The sequence below is a fragment of the Salvelinus namaycush genome, chromosome 3 (assembly GCF_016432855.1).
Source record: "Salvelinus namaycush isolate Seneca chromosome 3, SaNama_1.0, whole genome shotgun sequence".
NCBI lineage: Eukaryota > Metazoa > Chordata > Actinopteri > Salmoniformes > Salmonidae > Salvelinus > Salvelinus namaycush.
This window is the reverse complement of record NC_052309.1, coordinates 79,030,188-79,052,259: the sequence shown is the minus strand read 5'-3', so window position 1 is coordinate 79,052,259 and position 22,072 is coordinate 79,030,188. Positions and strand designations below refer to the sequence as shown.

The following is a 22,072-nucleotide window of genomic DNA, read 5'->3' as shown; positions in this document are numbered from 1 at the left end:
TTAGGCATTAGGGTTAGCAGTGTGGTTAAGTTTAGGGTTAGGTTTTGATGACTTTGTGGCTGTGCCAGCTAGTGACCATTCTGCCTCCAGGGCAAGATTCATGACAATAAATGCCAACCTGCAAACATTACATTATTGCAGTAGCACATTCGTTTGTCACAATGTTACCTGTATTGATTTCATGCCAACATAATATGTACTGTATGTAGTGTCCATATAACCTAATTAGCAGCTGCTGTCTGTAAACCAGTCAAAGACTGATACAGGAAATGTCTAGGGGCTGCTGTGAGTGTGTGCACTAGAGAGCCTGAAGGGGAAGTAAACAGAAACTATTTGAATTAGGAGTCTTGGGACTGATGATTTGCACTTAAAAGTGAACTTAGTTTGCACTCATCCAAAATGTACTTACTAGGAGTGGAATGTCCAGCGGTGTGGACTGAGATTCAAAGGCACGGGTGAGTGAGTGAGCGAGTGAGTGAGTAAGTGACCAACAAACCGACCGTCCAACTGACTGAGTATGTCCCAGATGTGACTGGGTCCTTGGGCTCTGCCTCCAGTCCTGCTCAGGGACATTTATTTAATTGGCGGCTGGTGACACTGTGTAAACTCTGGCTATACATGGATAAGGAGTATGACAGAGTGTGCTTAATACTGACTTTGGCTGGCCGTTGCTCCAGACAGCACACTAAGAGGACACACACACACTCCAGACAGCACACTAAGAGGACACACACACACTCCAGACAGCACACTAAGAGGACACACACACACTCCAGGCAGCACACTAAGAGGACACACACACACTCCAGGCAGCAGACTCAGAAGGCAGCACTCAGGCAGCCATGATAAGCCCCGAGAGGCCTCTGGATAGAGCCTCTTTCTCACAACAAAGCTGTAAATCTGCATTTGTGTTATCTGCGAAAATTGATTGTGATGCATTTTCACAGAGGAAGTCTGGCAGCTGTAGTTCACAACCACTCGCTTGTGAACAACATAATTACAAGAGGCGTTATGTTGTTGTATTGATCATATTTGAAAGGGAGTCCTTTTAATATTTGCCCCAGTTACATCTCCATTTTCTTTTCTTCTCCCTCTTCCTTTCCTTTTTCCTCTCCCTTCTTTCCTCTCCTCCCTCTGTGTCATGTATGATGTGCTCTCTTTGTTCTGTGTCTGCAGGTCTCTTATCATCTGGGTGAATAGGCCTCTGCCTCTGTGGGCTCTACAGGTCAGACACAATGTTGAACTGTCATATTAACAAGGCTGTCTGCACACACACACACACACGCACGCACGCACGCACGCACGCACGCACGCACGCACGCACGCACACACACACACACACAGACATGCGAGCACACACACACACACACACACACAGACACACACACACTCTCTCTGGTTTATTGCTTCACTTTAACTTCTTGTTGATGGAGTTCAATCATCAAAATGATGATTCCACCCACTCTCTGTCTCTCTCACTCTCTATTGCTGTTACTACTCCAATCTTTCTCTCTCTCTTTCTCTCTCTCTCTCTCCTTTCATCTCTCGCCAGGTGCTTGTAGCTTTCATCAGCTTTTTCGAGACCATGTTGCTTGTGTACCTCAGCTACAAGGTGAGTGACTGTAAATCTGTTCCCTGTAAATGTACAGAATTATACTGGCACCAGAGTTGCCAACTTAATACTGTAATTTTGCTGTAATATATTTTACAGTATTATTTCCCTTACTGTAAAACAGATTACAGCATCCCAAAATTACAGCATTGCGCTGGTAACTCTGGTGCCAGGTCAATGCTGTAAATATACAGTGAAATTCTCAGTGAAATCTAAATGTAAGAAAAACTATTAATTTGTACGTAAAATAAATATATTTAAATTGGTAACAATATTAACAACAAATTACACAAAATAATTGACTATAGAAGTAACAACAGTTAACACATATGTACCCAAATAAGAGCAACACTACAACACTAATTTTTAAACAATATTGTTTGCCTGTGTGTGGGGTCTGTGGGGAGACAGAGACTAAGAGAGAGAGGAAGTTCAAATTGGGATTGGGTACAATCCTAGACCTATGATCAGGGGCGAATCTATTCGGGGTAAGGGTGTTCAGAGGCGGTGAAACACACAACGGGACAGTTTGGACAGTAGAGCATCCAGGAGAGAGAAGTCAGCGCAGAATCAGGTGTTCATCATGGGGCTCCGTAACAATCCTCCTCAGTTCTGATTTGTCAGCTCTTCTCACCCTTAGGACAAGCATAGAACAATACATCATAGAATGAGAGACAGAGAGACAGAGAGCACCAGGGATGGTACCCTGTGGGTAACAAGATAGGTGACAAGGGACATATCAAGCTGGTGTTGTGTGTGTGTGTACTTACCTCACTAGAGGTCATTCAAACTGAGAGCCCAGTGAACCCAATCACACAGGGTTGTGACATCTGAGAACACTGTGTCCCTGTGTTGTTGCCGTTCATGCTCTCCCCATTGAGTAGACTGTATCAAGGTGACATCTAGATGGCTACCAATATTAGTTATGTCACGTTCCTGACCTGTTTTCCTTTTTCTTGTATTTATTTAGTTGGTCAGGGCGTGAGTTGGGTGGGTTGGTCTATGTGTGTTTTTCTATGTTGGGGTTTTTGTGTTCGGCCTGGTATGATTCTCAATCAGAGGCAGCTGTAGATCGTTTGTCCCTGATTGAGAATCATACTAAGGCAGCCGGGGTTTCACGTGTGTTTTGTGGGTGGTTGTATCTCGTGTCAGTGTTCGTGCCACACGGGACTGTTTTCGGTTTTGTCACGTTTTGTTGTTTTTTGTATGTTAAGTGTTCAGTTCGATTCATTAAAATATCATGGACACGAATCACTCTGCTTATTGGTCCGACCCGTCTCGCCTCTCCTCGTCCGAGGAGGAGGAAGAATATTACGACGATCGTTACAGAACCACCCACCAATCTAGGATCAAGCGGAGTGCAAACGGGCAGCGACAGCAGTGGGAAAAAACCCAGGACTCCTGGACTTGGGAGGAGATCCTGGACGGCAAAGGACCCTGGGCTCAGCCAGGGGAATATCGCCGTCCCAAGGCGGAGCTGGAGGCAGCGAAGGCAGAGAGGCGCTGGTATGAGGAGGCAGCGCGGCGACGCGGTTGGGAGCCCGAGAGTCAGACCCAAAAATTTCTTGGGGGAGGGCACACGAGGAGTGTGGCAAAGCCGGGTAGGATACCTGAGCCAACTCCCCGTGCTTACCGTGGAGTGAGAGGGCGTCGTACTGGTCAGACACCGTGTTATGCGGTAAAGCGCACGGTGTTCCCAGTACGCGTGCTTAGCCCAGTGCGGGCTATTCCACCTCGCCGCACTGGTAGGGCTAAGTTGGGCATCGAGCCGGATGTCATGAAGCCGGCCCAACGCATCTGGCCTCCAGTGCGTCTCCTCGGGCCGGCATACATGGCACCAGCCTTACGAATGGTGTCCCCGGTTCGCCAGCATAGCCCAGTGCGGGCTATTCCACCTCGCCGCACTGGCAGGGCTACGGGCACCATTCAACCTGGTAAGGTTGGGCAGGCTCGGTGCTCAAGAGCACGTGTCCTCCTTCACGGTCCGGTATACCCGGTGCCACCTCCATGTACCAGTCCTCCGGTGGCAGCCCCCCGCACCAGGCTGTCTCTCCGGGTTCTCTCTCCAGCTGCTCCCACCTGTCCAGCGCTGTCAGAGCCTTCCTCCTCTCCAGCGCAGCCAGTGCCTATACCACGCACCAGGTCTACAGTGCGTCTCAGCCGGCCAGAGTCTGCCGTCTGCCCAGCGGCGCCTGAACTGTCTGCCTGCCCAGCGCTGTCCGTCGGTACTGAGCTTTCAGAGCCGTCCAGCCAGGACCTGCCAGAGCCGTCCAGCCAGGACCTGCCAGAGCCATCCAGCCAGGACCTGCCAGAGCCGTCCAGCCAGGACCTGCCAGAGCCGTCCAGCCAGGACCCGCCAGAGCCGTCCAGCCAGGACCCGCTATAGCCGTCCAGCCAGGACCCGCCAGAGCCGTCCAGCCAGGACCCGCCAGAGCCGTCCAGCCAGGACCCGCCAGAGCCAGTCAGCCAGGACCCGCCAGAGCCAGTCAGCCAGGACCCGCCAGAGCCAGTCAGCCAGGACCCGCCAGAGCCAGTCAGCCAGGATCCGCCAGAGCCGTCCAGCCAGGATCCGCCAGAGCCGTCCAGCCAGGATCCGCCAGAGCCGTCCAGCCAGGATCCGCCAGAGCCGTCCAGCCAGGATCCGCCAGAGCCGGCCAGCCAGGATCCGCCAGAGCCAGCCAGCCAGGATCCGCCAGAGCCAGCCAGCCAGGATCCGCCAGAGCCAGTCAGCCAGGACCCGCCAGAGCCAGTCAGCCAGGACCCGCCAGAGCCAGTCAGCCAGGATCCGCCAGAGCCGTCCAGCCAGGATCCGCCAGAGCCGTCCAGCCAGGATCCGCCAGAGCCGTCCAGCCAGGATCCGCCAGAGCCGACCAGCCAGGATCCGCCAGAGCCAGCCAGCCAGGATCCGCCAGAGCCAGCCAGCCAGGATCCGCCAGAGCCAGCCAGCCAGGATCCGCCCCTCAGTCCGGTGCTGTCCCTCAGTCCGGTGCTGCCCCTCAGTCCGGTGCTGCCCCTCAGTCCGGTGCTGCCCCTCAGTCCGGTGCTGCCTTTTGGTATAGTGGGTTTGACATGGAGGGTGGCCATTGGGAGGAGACCACGGAAGCGGGGTTTGACTATGGTGGGTTGGGGACCACGACCAGCGCCAGAGCCGCCACCGTGGACAGACGCCCACCCAGACCCTCCCCTAGAGTTTATGCGGGTGCGCCCGGAGTTCGCACCTTAAGGGGGGGGTTATGTCACGTTCCTGACCTGTTTTCCTTTTTCTTGTATTTATTTAGTTGGTCAGGGCGTGAGTTGGGTGGGTTGGTCTATGTGTGTTTTTCTATGTTGGGGTTTTTGTGTTCGGCCTGGTATGATTCTCAATCAGAGGCAGCTGTAGATCGTTTGTCCCTGATTGAGAATCATACTAAGGCAGCCGGGGTTTCACGTGTGTTTTGTGGGTGGTTGAATCTCGTGTCAGTGTTCGTGCCACACGGGACTGTTTTCGGTTTTGTTGTTTTTTGTATGTTACGTGTTCAGTTCGATTCATTAAAATATCATGGACACGAATCACTCTGCTTATTGGTCCGACCCGTCTCGCCTCTCCTTGTCCGAGGAGGAGGAAGAATATTACGACGATCGTTACAAGTTATTTATTGTGTAGGCTGCTATCCCACTTGAAATATAATCCTGGGACAGAATAAATTGGCCACTTTACTAGCTACCGCCGGCAACACTGTTACAGCTGCTCAGTGGCAAACACCTCGATACAATACAGGTGCAGTGCTCATTCGAATCCGCTTTGGTGGCTGGCGACTGGTGTAACGGCCCACGACGTGGTTTATGTGCAAAATTCAGCCTGTCAATCAGGAATAATAAACGTTGCGCAGGTAATAATATGGGTAATATCTTTTGAACTGCTAGAAACAAACCATTATCTCTGTAGTAACGGTGAAAACATAACAGTCACTAATCTGTGCTCAGTTTATTCTCTATGGCACTCAGAGGCTGTGGTGTACCTAAAAGCCTATAATCACAACAATTATTATCTGGGTTGTGTCAACTTGAGCTAGCTAACTAGCTGGCTAGATAGATAGATAGCAAACGTTAGCTAGGTTAGCTAAGGAAAATTGCAGTAATTCAACTTCGGCTATCAATAAAAATACTTATTAACAAGTCAAGGTACCTACCTAGAAGGTGCTGAAAATATTCTTCCACTTCACAGCCGCTTCAAGAAGATATTTACTAAAATAGTCATGTGTCTCACCCGACAGGTTGGCGCCTGAAACTGATAATTTGAATCTACAGTAGGCATAAGCTATTAGTGTAAAAAAATACAATATGTTAGAGTAATTTTTACAGGAAGCTTCCAATTACAGTCAATAACAGCATTTTTTACCTGTTCACCGGACGTGCTACCTTGTCCCGGACCTGCTGTTTTCGACTCTCTCTCTCTACCGCACCTGCTGTCTCTAACTCTGAATGATCGGCTATGAAAAGCCAACTGACATTCACTCCTGAGGTGCTGATCTGTTGCACCCTCTACAAACCACTGTGATTATTATTATTTGACCCTGCTGGTCATCTATGAACGTTTGAACATCTTGGCCATGTACTGTTATAATCTCCACCCGGCACAGCCAGAAGACCACTGGCCACCCCTCATAGCCTGGTTCCTCTCTAGGTTTCTTCCCTAGCCACCTTGCTTCTACATCTGCATTGCTTGCTGTTTGGGGTTTTAGACTAGGTTTCTGTATAGCACTTTGTGACATCGGCTGATGTAAAAAGGGCTTTTTAAATAAACTTGATTGATTGATTGATTCTTTTTCAGCATTTTACCATAATACAGTGCTATCTACAGCATTAATGCTGTAAAACACATGTACTGTATTTTAATGGGAGTTCTACAGTGTTTTAGTGTTGAGATTACAGAAACTGAGTCCCTTCACAGACACTGCTGGAGATGGATAGCTATTTTGGTGCCCCACAAAACAACAAGCCTCAGTCTGTGTATGTCTATGTAGCTACATGTGACATGTCCTGGGGGAATGTACTTTATATCTCATCATTTGATCCTTTGATATATCCTTTGATATACAGTCTAGATTAAGCATATATCTGAGCAGGGCCGTCTCCAGGCATAAGTGACGTAAGCGGTTGCTTAGGGCCCCCGGTACCCACATTTGTTTTGGGGGGGTGGGACTCAGTCGGGGTCTCAAATTACTGTTGAGAGTTAGAATAGTAGAATAACCAAGGTTCAATATTAAAATGTGGTTGTGTATCAGCAGTTTTTCTATTGTTATGTCAGTCACTGACTGTCACTCAATTCACCAGGTCAGCTAACGATTGTTAGATTGGTAAGTTAGTCTAGCCAGCTATCTAAACTTGTAGTAGGCATAATCATGGCCGAATACCGACCAAGCACGCAGGGCATGTGCCCAGTGGCCCTGACCTCCAAGAGGCCCCCATTGATTTTGTTGGTCACTTTCACTCAGATATCATTGACATGTATAGAATTGCATGAAATGTGTTATAAAAATTGTTAAACTTCTCTCCGCGCCATGGCAAAATATGTAGAATTGCAGAAAGCTTGCTTTAAAACTGCACAATTTTATCTACTCACCCTGTCAAAATGTGTTTAATTGTAGGAAATTAACTTTAAAACTTAAATTCAAGAGGGGGGGCTGTCAAGAGGGGGGCCACTAAAATGCCCACGAGGTGGTGGGGGAGGGGGGGGCAACCAAATCGCGCTTCAGACCCCCAAAAGGCTCGGGCCGACCCTGTATTTATGGAGCCTCAACAGGCTCTCCCTATTGAATGATGCATGAGAGTGACTGGGATAAAGGAATCCCCCCCCAGAGAGAGGCAGCGTGTGATCTGATCCCTTCCCATGGAGGGTTACCCAGCATCCCTGCTCTTTGATGTACGTAGCAAACTGGCGGTGTATCTATTGGTCTGTGGAGCTGTCACACCATGGCTCACACTGCCTAGCCTGCTACAGTGTCAGTCAGGGGGCGAGGAGGAGGTGGAGGTTTTAATGCTTAACCTCATCGATATCTCTGTGGACATACACAAGGCCTGGCTCTGGCTGTCCACCCACACAAACCAGGTCTCCGGTTAGCTATAAGCAAGCTGTGGCTGAACACATAAAAAAGCGACATGATATTTGACATCTTAATTGTACAAGAAGCTTACAGACTGAAACCTGAGTAATGCCTCCGTTGTAAGTGTAAGTGAACAGGTAGCAAAGGAGAGGCACCCTTGTCCGTGTCCGTGTTCAACAGGGTAAACGTGGCCATCTCATTCACAAATCCAGTCAAAGGAACACTTTATCTGGTAATCCCCGAAGTTGCCATGACAATGGAGTTTCTCTGACCTCTGTGTGTTGTGTTTCCAGGGCAACGTTTGGGAGCAAGTGTTGCGTGTTCCCTTCATCCTGGAGATGATCAGTGCGGTTCCCTTTGTGATCACTGTGAGTTCAATCAAACGCATGCATTATGGAACATTATGCCTAGTGAGCAATTTGTTCTTTGATCGTGTTGTACAGTAGTTTCAACCCCGTACAGAGAATACATTTCATACAATATATAGGATGTTGCATGACTGTGCTCAGTAAGATTCTCTGCCCTATGTTGTTGCTGCAAAATGCTCCTTCCCCCACTGGCTATTTTTCCCTTCAATATCTCACCAAACTTACAAAAGATATGGACCTTTGATGAGGCATGATGATGAATAAATGCTGTTAGCACTCACCAAAACACAGACTAAATCTGTCTAAATCTAATTTCTCCTTCAGGTGATTTTGCCTTCCCTCAGAAATCTGTTCATCCCTGTGTTTCTCAACTGCTGGCTGGCGAAACATGCCTTGGAGAACATGATAGTGAGAAAATACATATTTATTGCTCAGTTTATGTCACTCCATCTCACAACTGTTCTCTCAGGTGTCTCTTTATCTCATCTCTTCCATTGTTTCTTTCAGATTAAATCTCTGCACCTCTTAAAAACATTGCACTGTTCTCTCTTCCTCTTTATACCACAAGTTTTGACTCCCACTCATTTTTACAGATGTAAGTGCATGTATTCTCTATTATTTTCTTGTATTATACACATCATATTCCTTTTGTCCTTGTCCCTCAATTATCTTTGTTTTCTTCTCTGGTTTTTGGGACATTATGAAGATGCAATGGCTTTGCACTTATCCTCCCCACATCACAACACTATCTTTTTCTTATCACCCTACTCTCTCGCTCTTTGCCCATGTTTCTCTCTCTCTCTCTCTCTCTCTCTCTCTCTCTCTCTCTCTCTCTCTCTCTCTCTCTCTCTCTCTCTCTCTCTCTCTCTCTCTCTCTCTCTCTCTCTCTCTCTCTCTCTCTCTCTCTCTCGCTCGCTCGCTCGCTGTGTTTCAGAATGATCTGCACCGGGCCATCCAGCGTACTCACTCAGCTATGTTCAACCAGGTCCTCATCCTCATCTGCACCCTGGTCTGCCTCATGTTCACCTGGTGAGTCACCACAATCACTGCTAGCAATCACTGGGAGGAAGAGGGGGGTTTTCCTCTACTTGAGCCCAATGGCAGGTATAGGAGTGGTGTAGCAGTATTGAGAGGTTGGTAGAGGCTAGCTTTGAGTAATAGCGTAATATTAGGTCCTGGAGGTCTGAAAAGCTTCCTGGATGAGACTGGCTGACCTTATCACTACTGACAGCACAATGTTGACTCAGCCGGCCCTTCAGCTCTGGGTAAACACACACTAGTCATATACACACAGTGCACAAACACTTTGCGCACACACTGTCGACAGATGTGCATGCCCGCACACACTACACACACGCACACACATGCACACGCACATGCACACACACACACACACACACACACACACACACACACACACACACACACACACACACACACACACACACACACACACACACACACACACACACACACACACACACACACACACACACACACACACACACACACAGTAGTTCCCTCTGGTCTTCTCATGCTTACTTCCTCCTTCCCACCTGTCCATCTCTCTCTCCTCCTGTTCCTCCCCTCCCCCTCTGACTCACCTCTCAATCCCCATCATAATTGGCTTTCTCCTTAATCTCTTCCCCTTCTACGTCAATCTCTCTTCACCTCTCCATCACCTCCATCCTTCTCTTCTTCTCTCTTCAACAACTCTCCTTTCCACTGTCCCTCTTCTCCCTCTTCCCCTCCTCCTCCACCTCCTCCTCCTCTTCTCCTTCCTCCTCCACCTCCACCACCTCTGTCCTCATCCTCTCCATCCTCCACCTCCTCCTCCACATCCTCCTCCTCCATCTCCACCTCCTCCTACACCTCTTCCTCCTCCTCCTCCGCTTCTTCCTCCTCCTCCACCTCCACCTCCTCCTCCTCTTCCTCCACCACCTCCACCTCTCCTCAGTATATGTGGGATCCAGCACCTAGAGCGAGCAGGAAACAACCTGACTCTGTTTGACTCGCTCTACTTCTGCGTGGTCACCTTCTCTACTGTGGGCTTCGGTGATGTCACGCCCCAGATATGGCCTTCTCAGCTGCTAGTGGTCATCATGATCTGTGTGGCGCTCATCGTGCTTCCCATACAGGTGAGGCGATAATCACAATGCTGCTGTTGTTGTTGTTTTCATTGTATGTTTATGGATCATTTAGCTTGTGCTATTTTCCAGTATTTCTCCCTGATGTATTCCCCGCACATAGGGCTGAGGGGAGAATCCGACTGAACAATAATATTGTACATCAGATATTCAAATTACACAGAAGAGCATAGTGTCACTGTTTCAGTGAATCTGTCATTTCCTGCCCATAGTAGTATCCTTCTCCTCTCCCCATGTCCCATTACTGTCATTTCAGTTGTGATAATAGGAACCTTTTATGTGTGTGTGTGTGTGTGTGTGTGTGTGTGTGTGTGTGTGTGTGTGTGTGTGTGTGTGTGTGTGTGTGTGTGTGTGTGCGTGTGCGTGTGTGTGTGCGTGTGTGTGGTCTGAGCCGCTGTACTGTTGTGCTTTGGGAGGCATGTTTGAGCAGGACAGGAAATGGCACACAGAGCCATGTAGCCCTCTCACTCCCTCTCCCTGTCTTTCATCCATAAATACCCCCTGACATTTACTGGCTGCCCAACACCTCCTCACCCCCTCTGAGTGTGTGGGTTTCAGCCATGTCTGCTGACAGGGAGAGGAGAGCCTCCAGTCTCGCTCCCTGCCACCCAGCCTGTCTGATGCATGGGGATGCCACAGAGCACATTATTAACATGCAGTCAGCCTCCTGGTTCAAATATAACCAACTGTTTATCACTATTATCACTACCTACCTACTGTCTGTCTATCACTACCTCAACCCAACTACTGTCTGTCTATCACTACCTCAACCCAACTACTGTCTGTCTATCACTACCTCAACCCAACTACTGTCTGTCTATCACTACCTCAACCCAACTACTGTCTGTCTATCACTACCTCAACCCATCTACTGTCTGTCTATCACTACCTCAACCCACCTACTGTCTGTCTATCACTACCTCAACCCAACTACTGTCTGTCTATCACTACCTCAACCCAACTACTGTCTGTCTATCACTACCTCAACCCACCTACTGTCTGTCTATCACTACCTCAACCCACCTACTGTCTGTCTATCACTACCTCAACCCACCTACTGTCCGTCTATCACTACCTCAACCCACCTACTGTCTATCACTACCTCAACCCACCTACTGTCTATCACTACCTCAACCCACCTACTGTCCGTCTATCACTACCTCAACCCACCTACTGTCTTTCACTATCAATACCTCAACCCACCTACTGTCTATCTATCACTACCTCAACCCACCTACTGTCTTTCACTATCACCACCTCAACCCACCTACTGTCTACATATCACTACCTCAACCCACCTACTGTCTGTCTATCACTGCCTCAACCCACCTACTGTCTGTCTATCACTACCTCAACCCACCTACTGTCTGTCTATCACTACCTCAACCCACCTACTGTCTGTCTATCACAACCTCAACCCACCTACTGTCTGTCTATCACTACCTCAACCCATCTACTGTCTATCTATCACTACCTCAACCCACCTACTGTCTATTACTACCTCAACCCACCTACTGTCTGTCTATCACTACCTCAACCCATCTACTGTCTATCTATCACTACCTCAACCCACCTACTGTCTATTACTACCTCAACCCACCTACTGTCTGTCTATCACTACCTCAACCCACCTACTGTCTATCTATCACTGCCTCAACCCACCTACTGTCTATCTATCACTGCCTCCAACCACCTACTGTCTATCTATCACTACCTCAACCCACCTACTGTCTATTACTACCTCAACCCACCTACTGTCTGTCTATCACTACCTCAACCCACCTACTGTCTATTACTACCTCAACCCACCTACTGTCTGTCTATCACAACCTCAACCCACCTACTGTCTATCTATCACTACCTCAACCCACCTACTGTCTATTACTACCTCAACCCACCTACTGTCTGTCTATCACAACCTCAACCCACCTACTGTCTGTCTATCACTACCTCAACCCATCTACTGTCTGTCTATCACTACCTCAACCCACCTACTGTCCGTCTATCACTACCTCAACCCACCTACTGTCTGTCTATCACTACCTCAACCCACCTACTGTCTATCTATCACTACCTCAACCCACCTACTGTCCGTCTATCACTACCTCAACCCACCTACTGTCTGTCTATCACTACCTCAACCCACCTACTGTCTGTCTATCACTACCTCAACCCACCTACTGTGTTTCACTATTACTACCTCAACACACCTGCTGTCTATTACTACCTCAACCCACCTACTGTCTGTCTATCACTACCTCAACCCATCTACTGTCTGTCTATCACTACCTCAACCTACCTACTGTCTATCTATCACTGCCTCAAACCACCTACTGTCTATTACTACCTCAACCCACCTACTGTCTGTCTATCACTACCTCAACCCATCTACTGTCTGTCTATCACTACCTCAACCCATCTACTGTCTGTCTATCACTACCTCAACTAGAGGTCTTTACGGATATACCCTAACCTGATCTACCCGAGATCCGACAGGTAACAGGTCGGATCCAAAATTCTGTAGTTGACCCTCGGATCCCCGGTCAGATCACGCTCGGTGGACACAGACCTCGGATCTGTCTGAAAATATGTGAAATACCGACCAAATACAAAATTATATAATTAAATAAAAATATCCTGATAAAAATAAATATCCTCAATAAATCACATTTGCTACACATGGCAGTTGGTTCAGTCAAAAGCATTAATCTCTCTCCTCTGTCTGTCTGCTTCTCTCTCTGTCTGGCTTAAACATGTTTCAACTGGCCCTCACTGTTTCCTGCTGCCAATGAGCTCGAACAGACCAGCTGTATTTGCGCAAGGGAGAAGTGTGCAGGTAGCCTATTTTATGATGTTTCCACTGGAGATCATGGATCAGCAACATCTATTTCACACCGAGGCGCTGTGGTTACTTAGGGCTATCGAGAAGGAGAGTGTTGGAAAGATTTTTCAAATACAGTGAGAAACTATTGTCATTCGCAATGGATGTAAAACACTCTGTTGATTTTGGTGACGAAAAAAATACTTTGAGAATCTCCACAGCTCATCAGTGGTGGTGAGTTAAGATAATCAGAAATACTATTAGACATTACCAAATAGGAACTTTTATAGGCCTAGATTTGCGAGCAGGGCAGGAATTTATATGACCAACTGTTTATCACTATTATCACTACCTACCTACTGTCTGTCTATCACTACCTCAACCCACCTACTGTCCGTCTATCACTACCTCAACCCACCTACTGTCCGTCTATCACTACCTCAACCCACCTACTGTCTATCTATCACTACCTCAACCCACCTACTGTCTATCACTACCTCAACCCACCTACTGTCTATCACTACCTCAACCCACCTACTGTCTATCCTATCCTCAACCCACTACTGTCTATCCTATCACTACCTCAACCCACCTACTGTCTGTCTATCACTACCTCAACCCACCTACTGTCTATCTATCACTACCTCAACCCACCTACTGTCTGTCTATCACTACCTCAAACCCACCTACTGTCTGTCTATCACTACCTCAACCCACCTACTGTCTGTCTATCACTACCTCAACCCACCTACTGTCTTTCACTACCTCAACCCACCTACTGTCTGTCTATCACTACCTCAACCCATCTACTGTCTATCTATCACTACCTCAACCTACCTACTGTCTGTCTATCACTACCTCAACCCACCTACTGTCTTCTATCCTATACCTCAACCCACCTACTGTCTCTATCACTACCTCAACCACCTACTGTCTATCTATCACTACCTCAACCCACCTAGTGTCTATCACTACCTCAACCCACCTACTGTCTGTCTATCACTACCTCAACCCACCTACTGTCTATCACTACCTCAACCCATCTACTGTCTATCTATCACTACCTCAACCCACCTACTGTCTGTCTATCACTACCTCAACCCACCTACTGTCTATCTATCACTACCTCAACCCACCTACTGTCTTCATATCACTACCTCAACCCCCTACTGTCTGTCTATCACTACCTCAACCCACCTACTGTCTGTCTATCACTACCTCAACCCACCTACTGTCTTTCACTACCTCAACCCACCTACTGTCCTGTCATCACTACCTCAACCCATCTACTGTCTATCTACCACTACCCTCAACCTACCTACTGTCTGTCTATCACTACCTCAACCCACCTATTTCCGTCTATCACTACCTCAACCCACCTACTGTCTATCTATCACTACCTCAACCCACCTACTGTCTATCTATCACTACCTCAACCCACCTACTGTCTGTCTATCACTACCTCAACCCACCTACTGTCTATCTATCACTACCTCAACCCACCTACTGTCTATCTATCACTACCTCAAACCACTTACTGTCTATCACTACCGGGAAACACCCCCTACTGTCCCTATCTATCATTACCTCAACCCACCTACTGTCTATCTATCACTGCCTCAACCCACCTACTGTCTGTCTATCACTACCTCAACCCACCTACTGTCTGTCTATCACTACCTCAACCCACCTACTGTCTATCTATCACTACCTCAACCCACCTACTGTCTGTCTATCACTGCCTCAAACCACCTACTGTCTTTCAGTATCACTGCCTCAAACCACCTACTGTCTATCTATCACTGCCTCAAACCACCTACTGTCTATCACTACCTCAAACAACCTACTGTCTATCTATCACTGCCTCAACCCACCTACTGTCTGTCACTATCACTGCCTCAACCCACCTACTGTCTTTCACTATCACTGCCTCAACCCACCTACTGTCTGTCTATCACTGCCTCAAACCACCTACTGTCTTTCAGTATCACTGCCTCAAACCACCTACTGTCTATCTATCACTGCCTCAACCCACCTACTGTCTTTCACTATCACTACCTCAACCCACCTACTGTCTGTCACTATCACTGCCTCAAACCACCTACTGTCTATCTATCACTGCCTCAAACCACCTACTGTCTGTCACTATCACTGCCTCAACCCACCTACTGTCTGTCACTATCACCACCTCAACCCACCTACTGTCTATCTATCACTGCCTCAACCCACCTACTGTCTTTCACTATCACTACCTCAACCCACCTACTGTTTGTCACTATCACTGCCTCAACCCACCTACTGTCTATCTATCACTGCCTCAACCCACCTACTGTCTTTCACTATCACTACCTCAACCCACCTACTGTTTGTCACTATCACTGCCTCAACCCACCTACTGTCTATCTATCACTGCCTCAACCCACCTACTGTCTTTCACTATCACTACCTCAACACACCTACTGTTTGTCACTATCACTGCCTCAACCCACCTACTGTCTATCTATCACTGCCTCAACCCACCTACTGTCTATCTATCACTGCCTCAACCCACCTACTGTTTGTCACTATCACTGCCTCAACCCACCTACTGTCTATCTATCACTGCCTCAACCCACCTACTGTCTTTCACTATCACTCAACCCACCTACTGTCTTTCACTATCACTACCTCAACCCACCTACTGTCTTTCACTATCACTACCTCAACCCACCTACTGTTTGTCACTATCACTGCCTCAACCCACCTACTATCTATCTATCACTGCCTCAACCCACCTACTGTCTATCTATCACTGCCTCAAACCACCTACTGTCTATCTATCACTGCCTCAACCCACCTACTGTCTTTCACTATCACTCAACCCACCTACTGTCTTTCACTATCACTACCTCAACCCACCTACTGTTTGTCACTATCACTGCCTCATCCCACCTACTATCTATCTATCACTGCCTCAACCCACCTACTGTCTATCTATCACTGCCTCAACCCACCTACTGTCTATCTATCACTGCCTCAACCCACCTACTGTCTTTCACTATCACTACCTCAAACCCCCTACTGTCTATCTATCACTGCCTCAACCCACCTACTGTCTATCTATCACTGCCTCAACCCACCTACTGTCTTTCACTATCACTACCTCAACCCACCTACTGTCTTTCACCATCACTGCTTCAAACCACCTACTGTCTATCTATCACTGCCTCAACCCACCTACTGTCTTTCACTATCACTACCTCAACACACCTACTATCTATCTATCATTACCTCAACCCACCTACTGTCTATCTATCACTGCCTCAACCCACCTACTGTCTTTCACTATCACTACCTCAAACCACCTACTGTCTATCTATCACTGCCTCAACCCACCTACTCTCTTTCAGTATCACTACCTCAACCCACCTACTGTCTTTCACTATCACTACCTCAACCCACCTACTATCTATCTATCACTACCTCAACCCACCTACTGTCTTTCACTATCACTACCTCAACACACCTACTATCTATCTATCATTACCTCAACCCACCTACTGTCTATCTATCACTGCCTCAACCCACCTACTGTCTTTCACTATCACTACCTCAACCCACCTACTGTCTTTCACTATCACTACCTCAACCCACCTACTGTCTGTCACTATCACTGCCTCAAACCACCTACTGTCTGTCACTACCTCAAACAACCTACTGTCTATCTATCACTGCCTCAAACCACCTACTGTCTTTCACTATCACTACCTCAACCCACCTACTATCTATCTATCACTGCCTCAAACCACCTACTGTCTTTCACTATCACTACCTCAACCCACCTACTGTCTTTCACTATCACTACCTCAACCCACCTACTATCTATCTATCACTGCCTCAAACCACCTACTGTCTGTCCCTATCACTACCTCAAACCACTTACTGTCTATCACTACCTCAACCCACATACTGTCTCTCTATCACTACCTCAACCCACCTACTGTCTGTCTATCACTACCTCAACCCACCTACTGTCTATCTATCACTACCTCAACCCACCTACTGTCTGTCTATCACTACCTCAACCCACCTACTGTCTATATATCACTACCTCAATCCACCTACTGTCTGTCACTATCACTGCCTCAAACCACCTACTGTCTGTCTATCACTACCTCAACCCACCTACTGTCTATCACTACCTCAAACAACCTACTGTCTATCTATCACTGCCTCAACCCACCTACTGTCTGTCACTATCAATGCCTCAACCCACCTACTGTCTTTCACTATCACTGCCTCAACCCACCTAATGTCTATCTATCACTGCCTCAACCCACCTACTGTCTTTCAGTATCACTGCCTCAAACCACCTACTGTCTATCTATCACTGCCTCAACCCACCTACTCTCTTTCAGTATCACTACCTCAAACCACCTACTGTCTTTCACTATCACCACCTCAGCCCACCTACTGTCTATCTATCACTGCCTCAACCCACCTACTCTCTTTCAGTATCACTACCTCAACCCACCTACTGTCTGTCACTATCACTACCTCAACACACCTACTATCTATCTATCATTACCTCAACCCACCTACTGTCTATCTATCACTGCCTCAACCCACCTACTGTCTGTCTATCACTACCTCAACCCACCTACTGTCTGTCTATCACTACCTCAACCCACCTACTGTCTATCTATCACTACCTCAACCCACCTACTGTCTGTCTATCACTGCCTCAAACCACCTACTGTCTTTCAGTATCACTGCCTCAAACCACCTACTGTCTATCTATCACTGCCTCAAACCACCTACTGTCTATCACTACCTCAAACAACCTACTGTCTATCTATCACTGCCTCAACCCACCTACTGTCTGTCACTATCACTGCCTCAACCCACCTACTGTCTTTCACTATCACTGCCTCAACCCACCTACTGTCTGTCTATCACTGCCTCAAACCACCTACTGTCTTTCAGTATCACTGCCTCAAACCACCTACTGTCTATCTATCACTGCCTCAACCCACCTACTGTCTTTCACTATCACTACCTCAACCCACCTACTGTCTGTCACTATCACTGCCTCAAACCACCTACTGTCTATCTATCACTGCCTCAAACCACCTACTGTCTGTCACTATCACTGCCTCAACCCACCTACTGTCTGTCACTATCACCACCTCAACCCACCTACTGTCTATCTATCACTGCCTCAACCCACCTACTGTCTTTCACTATCACTACCTCAACCCACCTACTGTTTGTCACTATCACTGCCTCAACCCACCTACTGTCTATCTATCACTGCCTCAACCCACCTACTGTCTTTCACTATCACTACCTCAACCCACCTACTGTTTGTCACTATCACTGCCTCAACCCACCTACTGTCTATCTATCACTGCCTCAACCCACCTACTGTCTTTCACTATCACTACCTCAACACACCTACTGTTTGTCACTATCACTGCCTCAACCCACCTACTGTCTATCTATCACTGCCTCAACCCACCTACTGTCTATCTATCACTGCCTCAACCCACCTACTGTTTGTCACTATCACTGCCTCAACCCACCTACTGTCTATCTATCACTGCCTCAACCCACCTACTGTCTTTCACTATCACTCAACCCACCTACTGTCTTTCACTATCACTACCTCAACCCACCTACTGTCTTTCACTATCACTACCTCAACCCACCTACTGTTTGTCACTATCACTGCCTCAACCCACCTACTATCTATCTATCACTGCCTCAACCCACCTACTGTCTATCTATCACTGCCTCAAACCACCTACTGTCTATCTATCACTGCCTCAACCCACCTACTGTCTTTCACTATCACTCAACCCACCTACTGTCTTTCACTATCACTACCTCAACCCACCTACTGTTTGTCACTATCACTGCCTCATCCCACCTACTATCTATCTATCACTGCCTCAACCCACCTACTGTCTATCTATCACTGCCTCAACCCACCTACTGTCTATCTATCACTGCCTCAACCCACCTACTGTCTTTCACCATCACTGCTTCAAACCACCTACTGTCTATCTATCACTGCCTCAACCCACCTACTGTCTTTCACTATCACTACCTCAACACACCTACTATCTATCTATCATTACCTCAACCCACCTACTGTCTATCTATCACTGCCTCAACCCACCTACTGTCTTTCACTATCACTACCTCAAACCACCTACTGTCTATCTATCACTGCCTCAACCCACCTACTCTCTTTCAGTATCACTACCTCAACCCACCTACTGTCTTTCACTATCACTACCTCAACCCACCTACTATCTATCTATCACTACCTCAACCCACCTACTGTCTTTCACTATCACTACCTCAACACACCTACTATCTATCTATCATTACCTCAACCCACCTACTGTCTATCTATCACTGCCTCAACCCACCTACTGTCTTTCACTATCACTACCTCAACCCACCTACTGTCTTTCACTATCACTACCTCAACCCACCTACTGTCTGTCACTATCACTGCCTCAAACCACCTACTGTCTGTCACTACCTCAAACAACCTACTGTCTATCTATCACTGCCTCAAACCACCTACTGTCTTTCACTATCACTACCTCAACCCACCTACTATCTATCTATCACTGCCTCAAACCACCTACTGTCTTTCACTATCACTACCTCAACCCACCTACTGTCTTTCACTATCACTACCTCAACCCACCTACTATCTATCTATCACTGCCTCAAACCACCTACTGTCTGTCCCTATCACTACCTCAAACCACTTACTGTCTATCACTACCTCAACCCACATACTGTCTATCTATCACTACCTCAACCCACCTACTGTCTGTCTATCACTACCTCAACCCACCTACTGTCTATCTATCACTACCTCAACCCACCTACCGTCTGTCTATCACTACCTCAACCCACCTACTGTCTATATATCACTACCTCAATCCACCTACTGTCTGTCACTATCACTGCCTCAAACCACCTACTGTCTGTCTATCACTACCTCAACCCACCTACTGTCTATCACTACCTCAAACAACCTACTGTCTATCTATCACTGCCTCAACCCACCTACTGTCTGTCACTATCAATGCCTCAACCCACCTACTGTCTTTCACTATCACTGCCTCAACCCACCTAATGTCTATCTATCACTGCCTCAACCCACCTACTGTCTTTCAGTATCACTGCCTCAAACCACCTACTGTCTATCTATCACTGCCTCAACCCACCTACTCTCTTTCAGTATCACTACCTCAAACCACCTACTGTCTTTCACTATCACCACCTCAACCCACCTACTGTCTATCTATCACTGCCTCAACCCACCTACTCTCTTTCAGTATCACTACCTCAACCCACCTACTGTCTGTCACTATCACTACCTCAACACACCTACTATCTATCTATCATTACCTCAACCCACCTACTGTCTATCTATCACTGCCTCAACCCACCTACTGTCTGTCTATCACTACCTCAACCCACCTACTGTCTGTCTATCACTACCTCAACCCACCTACTGTCTATCTATCACTACCTCAACCCACCTACTGTCTGTCTATCACTGCCTCAAACCACCTACTGTCTTTCAGTATCACTGCCTCAAACCACCTACTGTCTATCTATCACTGCCTCAAACCACCTACTGTCTATCACTACCTCAAACAACCTACTGTCTATCTATCACTGCCTCAACCCACCTACTGTCTGTCACTATCACTGCCTCAACCCACCTACTGTCTTTCACTATCACTGCCTCAACCCACCTACTGTCTGTCTATCACTGCCTCAAACCACCTACTGTCTTTCAGTATCACTGCCTCAAACCACCTACTGTCTATCTATCACTGCCTCAACCCACCTACTGTCTTTCACTATCACTACCTCAACCCACCTACTGTCTGTCACTATCACTGCCTCAAACCACCTACTGTCTATCTATCACTGCCTCAAACCACCTACTGTCTGTCACTATCACTGCCTCAACCCACCTACTGTCTGTCACTATCACCACCTCAAACCACCTACTGTCTATCTATCACTGCCTCAACCCACCTACTGTCTTTCACTATCACTACCTCAACCCACCTACTGTTTGTCACTATCACTGCCTCAACCCACCTACTGTCTATCTATCACTGCCTCAACCCACCTACTGTCTTTCACTATCACTACCTCAACCCACCTACTGTTTGTCACTATCACTGCCTCAACCCACCTACTGTCTATCTATCACTGCCTCAACCCACCTACTGTCTATCTATCACTGCCTCAACCCACCTACTGTCTTTCACTATCACTACCTCAAACCACCTACTGTCTTTCACTATCACTACCTCAACCCACCTACTGTCTTTCACTATCACTACCTCAACCCACCTACTGTTTGTCACTATCACTGCCTCATCCCACCTACTATCTATCTATCACTGCCTCAACCCACCTACTGTCTATCTATCACTGCCTCAACCCACCTACTGTCTATCTATCACTGCCTCAACCCACCTACTGTCTTTCACTATCACTACCTCAAACCACCTACTGTCTATCTATCACTGCCTCAACCCACCTACTGTCTATCTATCACTGCCTCAACCCACCTACTGTCTTTCACTATCACTGCTTCAAACCACCTACTGTCTATCTATCACTGCCTCAACCCACCTACTGTCTTTCACTATCACTACCTCAACACACCTACTATCTATCTATCATTACCTCAACCCACCTACTGTCTATCTATCACTGCCTCAACCCACCTACTGTCTTTCACTATCACTACCTCAAACCACCTACTGTCTATCTATCACTGCCTCAACCCACCTACTCTCTTTCAGTATCACTACCTCAACCCACCTACTGTCTTTCACTATCACTACCTCAACCCACCTACTATCTATCTATCACTACCGCAACCCACCTACTGTCTTTCACTATCACTACCTCAACACACCTACTATCTATCTATCATTACCTCAACCCACCTACTGTCTATCTATCACTGCCTCAACCCACCTACTGTCTTTCACTATCAC

General features: G+C 47.5%; 1 protein-coding gene across 1 annotated transcript in view; it reads left to right on the top strand.

Moving 5' to 3' along the window:
- Positions 1-22,072, top strand: part of LOC120044052 (potassium channel subfamily T member 2) — a 92,041-nt gene that overhangs the window by 33,602 nt on the left and 36,367 nt on the right. Inside the window, exons 5-10 of the mRNA XM_038988642.1 lie at positions 1,177-1,225; positions 1,553-1,612; positions 7,989-8,063; positions 8,388-8,471; positions 8,998-9,092; positions 10,021-10,201. Of these exons, the coding sequence (XP_038844570.1) occupies positions 1,177-1,225; positions 1,553-1,612; positions 7,989-8,063; positions 8,388-8,471; positions 8,998-9,092; positions 10,021-10,201 (544 nt within the window). The remainder of the gene's footprint in view (positions 1-1,176; positions 1,226-1,552; positions 1,613-7,988; positions 8,064-8,387; positions 8,472-8,997; positions 9,093-10,020; positions 10,202-22,072) is intronic.